The sequence below is a fragment of the Pyrgilauda ruficollis genome, unplaced genomic scaffold, assembly GCF_017590135.1.
Source record: "Pyrgilauda ruficollis isolate IOZ18807 unplaced genomic scaffold, ASM1759013v1 scaffold302, whole genome shotgun sequence".
Lineage (NCBI taxonomy): Eukaryota > Metazoa > Chordata > Aves > Passeriformes > Passeridae > Pyrgilauda > Pyrgilauda ruficollis.
In genome coordinates, this window is record NW_024524401.1 from 5,163 (window position 1) to 15,364 (window position 10,202).

At 50.2% G+C, this 10,202-nt stretch overlaps 1 protein-coding gene across 2 annotated transcripts; it reads left to right on the forward strand.

The window, feature by feature from the left end:
- The first annotated feature begins 377 nt into the window (after positions 1-377).
- LOC121356937 (zinc finger protein 638-like) lies at positions 378-7,877 on the forward strand. Of its 2 annotated transcripts, none has more exons than XM_041473835.1 (7): positions 378-482; positions 2,006-3,236; positions 3,657-3,722; positions 4,654-5,518; positions 5,727-5,819; positions 7,164-7,282; positions 7,602-7,877. In XM_041473835.1, exons 1-7 carry the CDS (start codon positions 379-381, stop codon positions 7,653-7,655), a joined length of 2,532 nt encoding a protein of 843 aa, XP_041329769.1. In that variant the 5' UTR covers position 378; the 3' UTR covers positions 7,656-7,877. The 2 variants fall into 2 exon arrangements, with proteins under 2 accessions (XP_041329769.1, XP_041329770.1); XM_041473836.1 differs by having other exon boundaries at positions 5,730-5,819.
- Positions 7,878-10,202: the final 2,325 nt, after the last annotated feature.

Genomic DNA, 10,202 nt, shown 5'->3' on the forward strand with positions numbered 1-10,202 from the left:
AGAGATTTTTTGCGGGGACTCTTCTGAATTGTGGGAGATTTTTTTGGGGAAATTTTGTGGATTTTTTTTTTTCAGAATTTTTGAGGGACCTTTTGGGAAGTTTGGATGATTAGTTTGGGCATTTTTTGAATTTTTGGGGAACGTTTTTTTTTCATTTTGGGGGGATTATTGGTCTGGGATTTCCGTCAGGGATTGGAATTTTCTCCCCTCAGGGTTGGGATTTTCCCCCTCAGGGTTTGGAATTTCCTTCAGGGATGGAATTTCCCTCAGGGTTGGGATTTTTCCCTCAAGGTTGGGATTTTTCCATCAGAGTTTGGGATTTTTTTTCCTCAAGAATAGGATGTCCCTCAGGATCTTGATTTTTCCCTCAGGGTTGGGATGTTTGTCTCAGGGCTGGGATTTCCCTCAGGGATTTGGATTTTTGTTTTCCAGGCTGAAACCGGGAAAAGGGAAGTGAAGAGAGAAGATGGGAGCAAAGGAAGGTACAGCCTGCAAGGATTTTTGGGAATTTTATCCATTTCTTTTCCCTCTTGGAATGTTTATCCATGATTAAGGATTGCTGAGCCTCTCTCCAGCTGTGTCCTGCTGCTCCTCCTTCCCAATCCATTTTTGCAGAGCCACAATGTTTGTGATTCATTAAAAATCATGGCAAAACAGGGTGAAATCCCAATTTTTATTGGGAATTTTCTTTGGTTTTCTCTCCTGCTCAGGTCTTGGCTCCTTTTATTCCATCCTTAAGCTCTTCTCTCTATCCCTGCCTCTGGAATTCCTCTTTCCAACTGCTGAATTCCTGGAGATCTTTAGGAATTTTTGTTAAATATGGCTTCGATCCCTTTTTTTCTGTGATTCCAACTTGGGTTTCTGGATGAGTTTTATTGTTAAAACCTCAAAATTGTGTAAGGATCATCCTCAAATTTAAGGAATTCCATCATGGAAAAGCTCTGTATTCCCAGATCCCGATTTTTTCCTTGTCATTCCATGAAACTGCTGAATTTTGGGAGCATTAATTCCCAAATTAATGGGAAACTCTTCCTTACAGCCACTTTGTGATTCCAGACAGGTGGAATGAAAATTTAAATTTAGAATTAAAATTTAAAAGTTATTTTTCCATTAATCCCAGCTCCTGAAAAATTGGAAAATCGACATTTTCCCCTGCTCCACACATTTTCCACACAATTAATTTATTCCATTTCTTAGGGAGCAGAAAAGACTGGAATTATTGTTTTAATTGTTAATGATTAATTATTTATCTTTAATTAATTTATCTCAACTCATGGGCTCTGCCTTTCCCAGGCCGTGTTTTCCATGAATCCAGGGGGGACTTTTCCATGAATCCCAGGAGTTTTCCATGAATCCCAGTAGAAAACAAACTGAACACAGCCGGAAGTGTTGAATTGATGGGAAAATCCCTTTGGAGGATCCCAAATCCCGTTCTCCTGGACAATCCTGATTTTTCCAGGTTTTGGAGTAGAAATTCCCTGCTGGAATTCTGCTAGAATGGGTGCTCCAGGCATAGCCATCCCTAATTCCAGCACTTCCCAAGCTCATCCTGTGGGATTCTTTCCTTCAGGGAAGAGTCTCTGGAATTCCTTGGGAAGCTCCATCCTATGGCACCTTGGGCTGTGTTATCCCAGGGGATTCTCCATGGAAAACAGGGATTTTAAACCCAAACCAAAACCTGATCCAAAATCCAATCCCAAATCCAAACCTGCTCTCCCGGGATATGGGAGCTGCAGCCAGAGCAAAGCTCCTCTAATTCCCTTATCCAAGAGCTGCCTTTTGGTTGGATATTCCCAATTTTCCTTCTGTGGGATGGAAAATTTCCAAGGCCTGAGGTCTCCAAAATGTGAATTATTCACCTCAAGTTGTCGCCTTTTCCCACAGAATTCCCAATCCCATTTCCTCATGCTCCAGGTAAACTCCCACGGGTGGCATCCGGAGCTTTCTGAGACTTCTGGAATTCTCCCTCCACGGTTTGATTTTTGTTTCTTTTAAATGCTTTTAGCTCTGGCTTGAAAAAAATTCCAGAGGGATCAGGAACAGTGCAAAAACCAGCTGGAAATCCATCGGGAGAGGCCAGGAAAGGTCAAATTCCCACCCCAAATGTCCCAGAGGAGATTCCAGCAGGACAACTGGAGATTCCTGAGTCGCAGGCAGGAGGAGCAGCGAGGGAATCGCCCGCAGGGATGGACGTGGAGGGATTGGATCCTGGAATTGGAATTCCTGTGGATCCTGCAGGGAGCAAATCACCCGGAGCGAGGTCGGAGGAGAAACCGGCGCCGCTTTCCGGAGCGGGGACGGACAAAGCTCGGGATGAGCCAGAGCTGGAAATCCAAAAGGAGGATGAGGAACCCTCTGCTCCTGCCGTGGAACCTCTGGAATCATCCAGCAAGGTTATCCCAGCGGCCGGAGGAACACCAGGAGCCATCCCTGGAATGTCCCCGAGCTCGGAGGAGGCTCCCGTGGTGTCACCCGGTGTCACCCAGCCCAGCATGGAGCCGGCTGCTCTGGAGAAAATGCCCGTTCCCGAGGCTGGGAAAAGCAGCCATGAAACATCCACGGAGAGGAAAGCTGTCCCAAAAACTGTGGATGCTCCAGGGAAAAAATTGGATGTGGCTGGAGCAGAGAGAGAGGCGACAGCGGAGGAATCCGTGCTCAAAATCGGGGAAAATACGGGGAAAATATGGGGCAAGGCTGAGACAGAGACGGAGAAAACACCTGGAAAAATACCATCCAAGGGTGGGGAAAACTCTGGGAATGCTGTTGGTGAGATGCATGGGGGAAGTTCGGTTAAAATCCCACAAAATAAAGGGATGGGAGCTGCAAAATCCGACGAAAGCCGTGCGGCGGCTCCGGTAAATTCCGCTGCATCCCTGAAGGAATCTTGCATTGGAAAAACTTTTTTGAAGGCAGTGGTGTCCGTCCCGGACATCCTGAAGCAGAGAATTCCTGTCAGGATCACCGAGCCTTCCCTGGGAAGAACTGGGGAGCAGAAAATCCCCCCCAGAGTGGGGCTGGAGAAGAAAATCCCACCCAAAACCGTGGCTCAGCCGGGAGCTGGGAACAGCCAATGGAAAGGGAATGGAAATTCCGGAGTGGAAGCACAGGGAGATGGCGGGAAGGGCTCATCCCAGCAGGAAAAGGATTCCCAGCTGGAATCTCGGGCGAGTTCAAAGCAGAGCCAGCAGGGAGAGAGCGGAACAGCTGGCATGAAGGAAGATCCCAGTGGGAATCAGGTGAGGAGGGCAGGAATGCCCAGGTGTTCCCTGGGCTTCTTCCACTCTGGGTTTCTGGGATCATTCCTTTCCCTTTTCCATCAATCCTGGGGCCACCAGAGGAGCTTCTGGGCAACCTGTTCCTTTTAGCTGCACCATGAGGGTGGAACTGGTTGGAAAATCCTATGGAAGTTGTTTTGGAAGTGAATCCAAACTGAATTCCTTGGAGCTCCAAGTGGGAATAAACCCCGTGTCCTCTGGGGAGCTGGAATTTGCTTTTCCGAGCCTTGCACAGATGGAAAAAAGGCTCCTGAGCCAGGTGTCACCTGTTGGTGGAGCCATGGCGACATCCCAGAGCAGCTCCTTGATCCAAACAAAGCTGTGCTCGGTGAGGATTGGGATTTCCTGGGATTTCATGGAATTTTCTGTCCCATTTTGCAGGCTCCTGGTGGGGGCGGTGCCGCAGCTTGGAAAAGCGGCACCAGCAGCGCTGGAAAACAGAAGGAGGTGAGGAAAACTGTGGGATTTAAAGGCTGGAACATATGAAAAAGGGGATTTTGATGTTCCAGGGGGTGGGATTGGATGGGATTTAAGGTCTTTTCCAACCCAAACCATTCCAGGATTCCATGACATTCCTGCTCTCAGGAATCTTTCCCCTCTTCCCAAAATGCAGTCACCAAATTCCTGCACTTTTTCCGTCTGGTGTCTGTGGATCCCGTAGGCTCTGGGATGCTGGAATTCCTTTGGATCCGTTCCCTTTGGACCTCTTGGTCCCTATTTCCAGGCTCATGGAGCTGGAACTGCCAGGAAGCCTCAGCTGGGATCAGATCCCACAAATCCATCCCCAAATCCCAGTTTCCCAGCTTGTGTTAAAGATCCATGAAAATGTGAGGGTAGGATGGAATATTTTGGCAGAAAAAGTAACAAAAATTTAGAATTCTCAATGGAAGAAATTGGAAGCATCATTTGGGTGGGGCACCCGTTCCTTTGGACCCAGAACTTTGAATTGGCAGGAATTTTATCCGTTGAATTTTATCTGTTGAATTTCATCCACTGAATTTTATCCACTAAATTTTGTCCCTTTAATTTTATTCACTGAATTTTATCCATTGGCCTTTATCCATTGAATTTTATCCACTGAATTTTGTCCATTGACCCTTATCCACTGAATTTCATCCATTGAATTTTATCCATGGAATTTTATCCCCTATTGATCTGCTGCAATTTCTTTGCAAATTCTCCATTTTTCCAAAGGACTTTGGCTTCCTGAACTAAACCTGAGTTAATTTAAATTAATTACTCAGCACAATGCTGCGATTTAAGCCCTGACCACTTTTTTTTTTTTTCCCCCTACTCAAATTAAGTTTGGGGTTATTTTTTGGATCCAACGTGTGTGGATGTTCCCGCTGGAGATGACAGTTAAATATTCCATTCCCAGGAGGAAGAGCTCTTCCCGTTTAACCTGGACGAGTTCGTCACGGTGGACGAGGTGCTGGAGGAAGCCGAGTCTCCGGTGATGCCGCGGCGGAACCCCCCGAGGGGGAAGAGAAAAGAAGCCCCCAAAGCCAACCCTTCGGAGCCAGCGTCCAAGAAGAGGAAAGGGAAGAGTTGCGGAGCCGAAGGTGAGCTGTCCTTTGTCACCTTGGATGAGATCGGGGAGGAGGAGGACGCCCCGGTGCCGCTGCCGGGCGTCGACCCCCAGGGCCTGGTGGTGGTGGATGAGGTGGTGGAAGAGGAGGAGCTGTCGGAAGCGGTGAAGGATCCGCAGGCGCTGCTGACGCTGGATGAGATCTCGGAGCAGGAGGAGCCAGGCTCCCATGGGAATGGGCCCCGGGTGGAATTCGAGGAGCGGGATCTGAAGGCCGAGCCCTTGGTGACCGTGGATGAGATCGGGGAGGTGGAGGAGCTGCCCCTCAACGAGCCCACGGAGCTGCGCACCGCCGAGGAGGGAAAAACCAATCCCGGGGATTGCGCGGCATCCCAGGTGCCCGACGATCCCAACGCCTTGGTGACTGTGGATGAGATCCAGGAGGACAACGAGGACAATCCTCTGGTGACTCTGGATGAGGTTAATGAGGATGAGGATGATTTCCTGGCTGACTTCAATCACCTCAAAGAGGAACTAAACTTTGTTACAGTCGACGAAGTCGGCGATGAGGAAGAAGAAAACACTTTCCCAGGGAAGAACCCGCCCGAGGATGAAGATGACGAAGATATTGTTGCTGTTGCGGGACCAGAAGAAATGGGAATTTTAGGAGATACAAATCCAGAGGATGAAATGGCTGAAATCTCCAAGCCAAAAGGTGAGGAACATCAAGGCTGGCTTGGACAAGGCTTGGAGCCATCTGGGCTGGTGGAAGGTGTCCATGTCCTTTAGGTGCCTCCCAACCCAAACCATTCCATGGTTCCATTCTATCATTCCGTGATTCTGTTCCATGATTCCATTCCATCACTCCGTGATTCTGTTCCATGATGTCATGATTCCATCCCAACATGAATTTCTGTCTCCAGCAGCTCAGCTGGGATCAGAAGATGCAGAACCAAAGTCTCAGCAGAAGAAAGCGACTTTGCAAGGCGTCCCCAAGACGCAGAGCACTCCCAAAGGTAAATCCAAAGGAATCCCCCAAAATGCTCTGGGTTTTCCTGGCTGGAAGATTCTCTCCTGCCCATTTGAAAACTCCTCCTGTGCATCACAACCAGAATGAACACCAAAGTCAGGGCCTAGAATCCATGGTTTTTCTTGGCTCCTCCAAATCCATGTTTAACTAGTTGGTTAAACTCAGAAGCCTCTCATGGGAAATTTTTTGTGGAAATTTCCAAATCCAGGTAGAATTATTGATTACTAGTGGGGTGTCTCCTGAGGGTTCCAATCCTGCGGTGAGTTTTATTCCCAACATTCATTGTCTGGAAGGGAGGGAATTGCTGCCAGGACTGTGAAATGGGGGTGTAGGGATGTAGTGAATTCCATGAGGTCAGAAATTGTTCCAGCTTCCATGGGGTCAGACCTTCAAGAACTGCTCCAACATGAGTCACTTCCATGGAGTCTTTTCTTCAGGAGCTGCTCTAGTGTGGGTGCCTTTTTCCATGGGATCAATCCTTCAGGAACTGTTCCAACTTCTGTGGGGTCAGTCCTTCAGGAACTTCCTGAATTTCCATGGGGTCAGTCCTTCAGGAACTGCTCCCACTTCCATGGGGTCACTTCTTCACACTTCCAGTGTGGGTCAGTCTTCCATGGGATCAGTCAGTTCTTCAGGAACAGGCTGCTCCAACATGGGTCGTTTTTCCATGGGGTCAGTCTTTCAGGAATTATTCCAAGTTCCATGGGGTCAGTCCTCCAAGAGTTGTTCCAGCTTCTGTGGGCTCAGTTCTTCAGGAACTGGTCCAACTTCCCTGGGGTCAGTCCTGCAGGAGCTGCTCCAACATGAGTCACTTTTCCATGGAGTCAGTCCTTCAGGAATTGTTCCAACTTTCATGGGGTCAATCCTTCAGGAGCAGGCTGCTCCAACATAGATAACTTTTCCCTGGGATCAGTTCTTCAGGAAGTGCTCCAACTTCCATGGGGTCAGTCTTTCAGGAACTGCTCCAGTGTGGGCCACTCTTCCCTGGGATTAATCCTTCAGGAAGGTGGGTCACTTTTCCATGGGGTCATTCCTTCAGGAACTGCTCCAGCATGGCTCCCTTCTTCCATGGACTCAGTCCTTCAGGAGCTGCTCCAACTTCCATGGGATTGGTTGCTTTATTCCCAGAAAATTGTGTATATTGGAAATGGAGATGACCTGGGGATTGAAACGGGTCAGGGAGCAGCTTGGGTGAAAAACCAGATTTTTTGGAATGTTAAAGAACTGTAATTTCCCCCTGAGGAATCACAAATTCCCCAGATTTGGCTAAAGGAAGGTGAGGCTGGAATATTTCTGGGAGGTGTGTGTGGTGACTGTGGTGTATCCTCAGCTCTGGACATCCTGGTGCCAAAGGCCGGATTCTTCTGCCAGATCTGCTCCCTCTTCTACGCCGACGAACCCTCCATGATCAACCACTGCAGGACCCCCCTGCACCGGCAGAACATGGAGGTACCGCCCAGAAAAACGGGAATATCCCCCCAGATCCTTGGATTCAGGGGTGCCGAGGATTCCCTGGGGGTTCACGTTTGATGGGGTTTGGGAATGCAGCGGGAATATGGAATATTTTTATTCCATGCCCAGATTGTGGGGAATCCTGATCCCTGAGATTTGGCCACGTTCCCCTCAGGAGCTTCCCGTATTGAATTTGGGGGCTTTTATGGGACAAATCCCACTTCAGCCATGGGAGGAGCTGACTGAACCTGGCCCAGGTTTTAGGGGAAAATCCTGGAATGTCCCTGCAGCACCATCTCTTGTCCTTTCTCCACAGAAATTCATGGCCAAGCAGCAGGACAGCGGCGGGGAGGAGCCGAGCTCCAGGTGATGGAGCTTCCCAGGAATGACACTTCGGGGCCAGTCAGTTCTGTGTGTTTGGATTTCCTTTGTCATTTGGGGTCGGGAAGGAGCATCCATGGTGTAAAAAATCGGAGCTGGGAACAGACTAAACCCAAAGCAGGAGAGGGTTGGATTTGTGTCTCCGATCATCCGACGTGGGAGAGACTGTTCCAGGTGTCTCCAGGAAATAAATGTTCTTACTGTATAGTTACCCCTGGGCTTGAGTTTGGGGTCATTCCTTGGGGTTTGGTGACTCTGGATGACACTGGAGATCTAGGGGATCAATGGAGAGAGTCAAGGGAAGGGTCTGGAGCTCCAGGAGCAGCTGAGGGAGCTGGGAAAGGGGCTCAGCCTGGAGAAGAGGGGGATCGGGGGGGAACGTCTTGCTCTCCAAAACTCCCGGAATTCTTGGAGCCAGGAGTTGGGATCTGCTCCCAAAGAGAAGGGACATGAGGAGAGGGAACAGCCTCAGGTTGGATGTTGGGAAAATTCCTTCTTGGAAAGGGCTGTCCAGCCCTGGCAGGGGTGGAGTCCCCATCCCTGGGGGGATTTACCAACCCTGTGCATGTGGCACTTGGGGACACGGTCAGTGGTGGCCTGGGCAGTGCTGGACTCAGTGGTCTTTGAGGGTTTTTCCCAAACAATTCCATGATTCCATGAGTCCCTTGCCCTGCACCCAACCTGCCCCCAGCCCCCTCAGTTCCATGGTGACAGTCCAAACTTGGCAACATCCCTGGAGCACTCATCCCCACCTGGGGCTCATTAGCAGCCGACAGAGCCGCAGGAATTCAGGAATTCCTTTAATTCCTTTGTCTGTGGCCGGGGCTTGGGGCACCCCCGGCCTTTTTGGGGAGCACATGGGAACCATTTCTCCCCGTGGACTTCAGCCAGGTGAGTCAGGGAAACTCGGATTAAATCCCTGGGAATGCTGAACTTCTCTGAGGTGGGATCAGTGCCAGGGTCCAGAGGGTGACCATGGGTGTGGGAAAGGCCCTGGAGTCAGGATGGGCAGGGCTGGAGGGCGCTGACCCTGGCACTGATGGTGTGGGCGGGGATGTGCCCCCTGCTCTGTTGGCTGGCCCTGGGCTCAGCTCCTGGTCAAGAAAGTCTTTCCCACTGGGACATCTCTTCATTGATGAAGTCTTCCCATTGGGACAGAGATTTGTGTCCCTTGACATTCCCATGACACTGCTCTGGATTGTCCCCTTGGCACGGGTCTTGGCCAGTGAATTCTTCCATTTGGGACATCTCGTGGTTGACGGATTCGTCCATTTGGGGCATCTTGTGGTTAATGGATTCTTCCATTTGGGACATCTCCTGGTGGATCAAGTCCTCCCATTGGGACAGCGTTTTGTATCCGTTGACTTTCCCTTCATGCCATTCTTGGTCTCTCTTGGCTTTTCCTTGGTATGGGTCTTGGTTGATGGATTCTTCCTTTTGGGATGTCTCGTGGTTGATGAATCCTTCCATTTGGGACAGCTCCTGGTTGATGAATCCTTCCATTTGGGATGTCTCATGATTGATGAATCCTTCCATTTGGGATGTCTCGTGGTTGATGAATCCTTCCATTTGGGATGTCTCGTGGTTGACAGATTCATTCATTTGGGACATCTGGTGGATTAAGTTTTCCCATTGGCACATTGTTTTGTATCCCTTGGCATCCCCTTGGCACCGTTCTTGGTGTCTCTTGGCTTTTCCTTGGCACAGCTCTTGGTTGACGAAGTTTTCCATGTGGGACATCACTTGGTTGAAGAGTTCTTCCATTTGGGACATCTCTTGGTTGATTAGATCTTCCCATTGGGACACACTTTTGTATCCATTGGCTTCCCCTTGGCACTGCTCTTGGGATCCATTGGCTTCCCCCTGGCACCGTTCTTGGGATCCGTTGCCTTGCCCTTGGCACCGCTCTTGGCTGGTGAATTCTTCCCATTGGGACAGATCCTCGCATCCGTTGCCTTGCCCTTGGCACAGTTCCTGGTCTCCCCTGGCTTTCTCCTGGCACAGCTCTTGGTCGATGAATTCTTCCATGTGGGACATCTCTTGAGTGATGAAGTCCAACCATTGGGACAGATCTCTGTATCCATGGGCTGTGCCGTGCCTCATCCCTTGGGATCTCTCTGCGTGCCCTCGGGATCCCTGTGGATCTCTGCTGTGTCCCCCCTGGCACAGCCCTTGGGGACCGCAGAATTCCCACTCTTCCTGCTCCATGGCCGACATCCCCTGTCCTTCCTGGGACTGGAGCCTCCACAGTCCCTGGACTGCCTGGGAGTTGGGATTTGGCTTCTCCAGAGGGATCCAGGAGCTGCTGCTCCTGGGAAAGGACCTGAACCCTTTGGGATCACACTGGGATCGGGGCATGGCACAGCTCCGGTGTCACAACAGGACATCCCAGCAACCACGGGGCCCTCTGGAACCTTCTGGAACCTTCTGGAGCTGCAGCCCCAGCCGCACACAACACCAGGGGTGTGCAGGGGGTTGACGGATTCGTCCATTTGGGGCATCTTGTGGTTAATGGATTCTTCCATTTGGGACATCT

Coding starts and splice junctions, on each gene's coding strand:
- LOC121356937 (XM_041473835.1), top strand. CDS start 379: ATGTTTGTCTCAGGGCTGGGATTTCCCTCAGGGATTTGGATTTTTGTT. Junction 5,519..5,726: donor TGAAATCTCCAAGCCAAAAG/GTGAGGAACATC, acceptor TTCTGTCTCCAG/CAGCTCAGCTGGGATCAGAA. Junction 7,283..7,601: donor TGCACCGGCAGAACATGGAG/GTACCGCCCAGA, acceptor CTTTCTCCACAG/AAATTCATGGCCAAGCAGCA.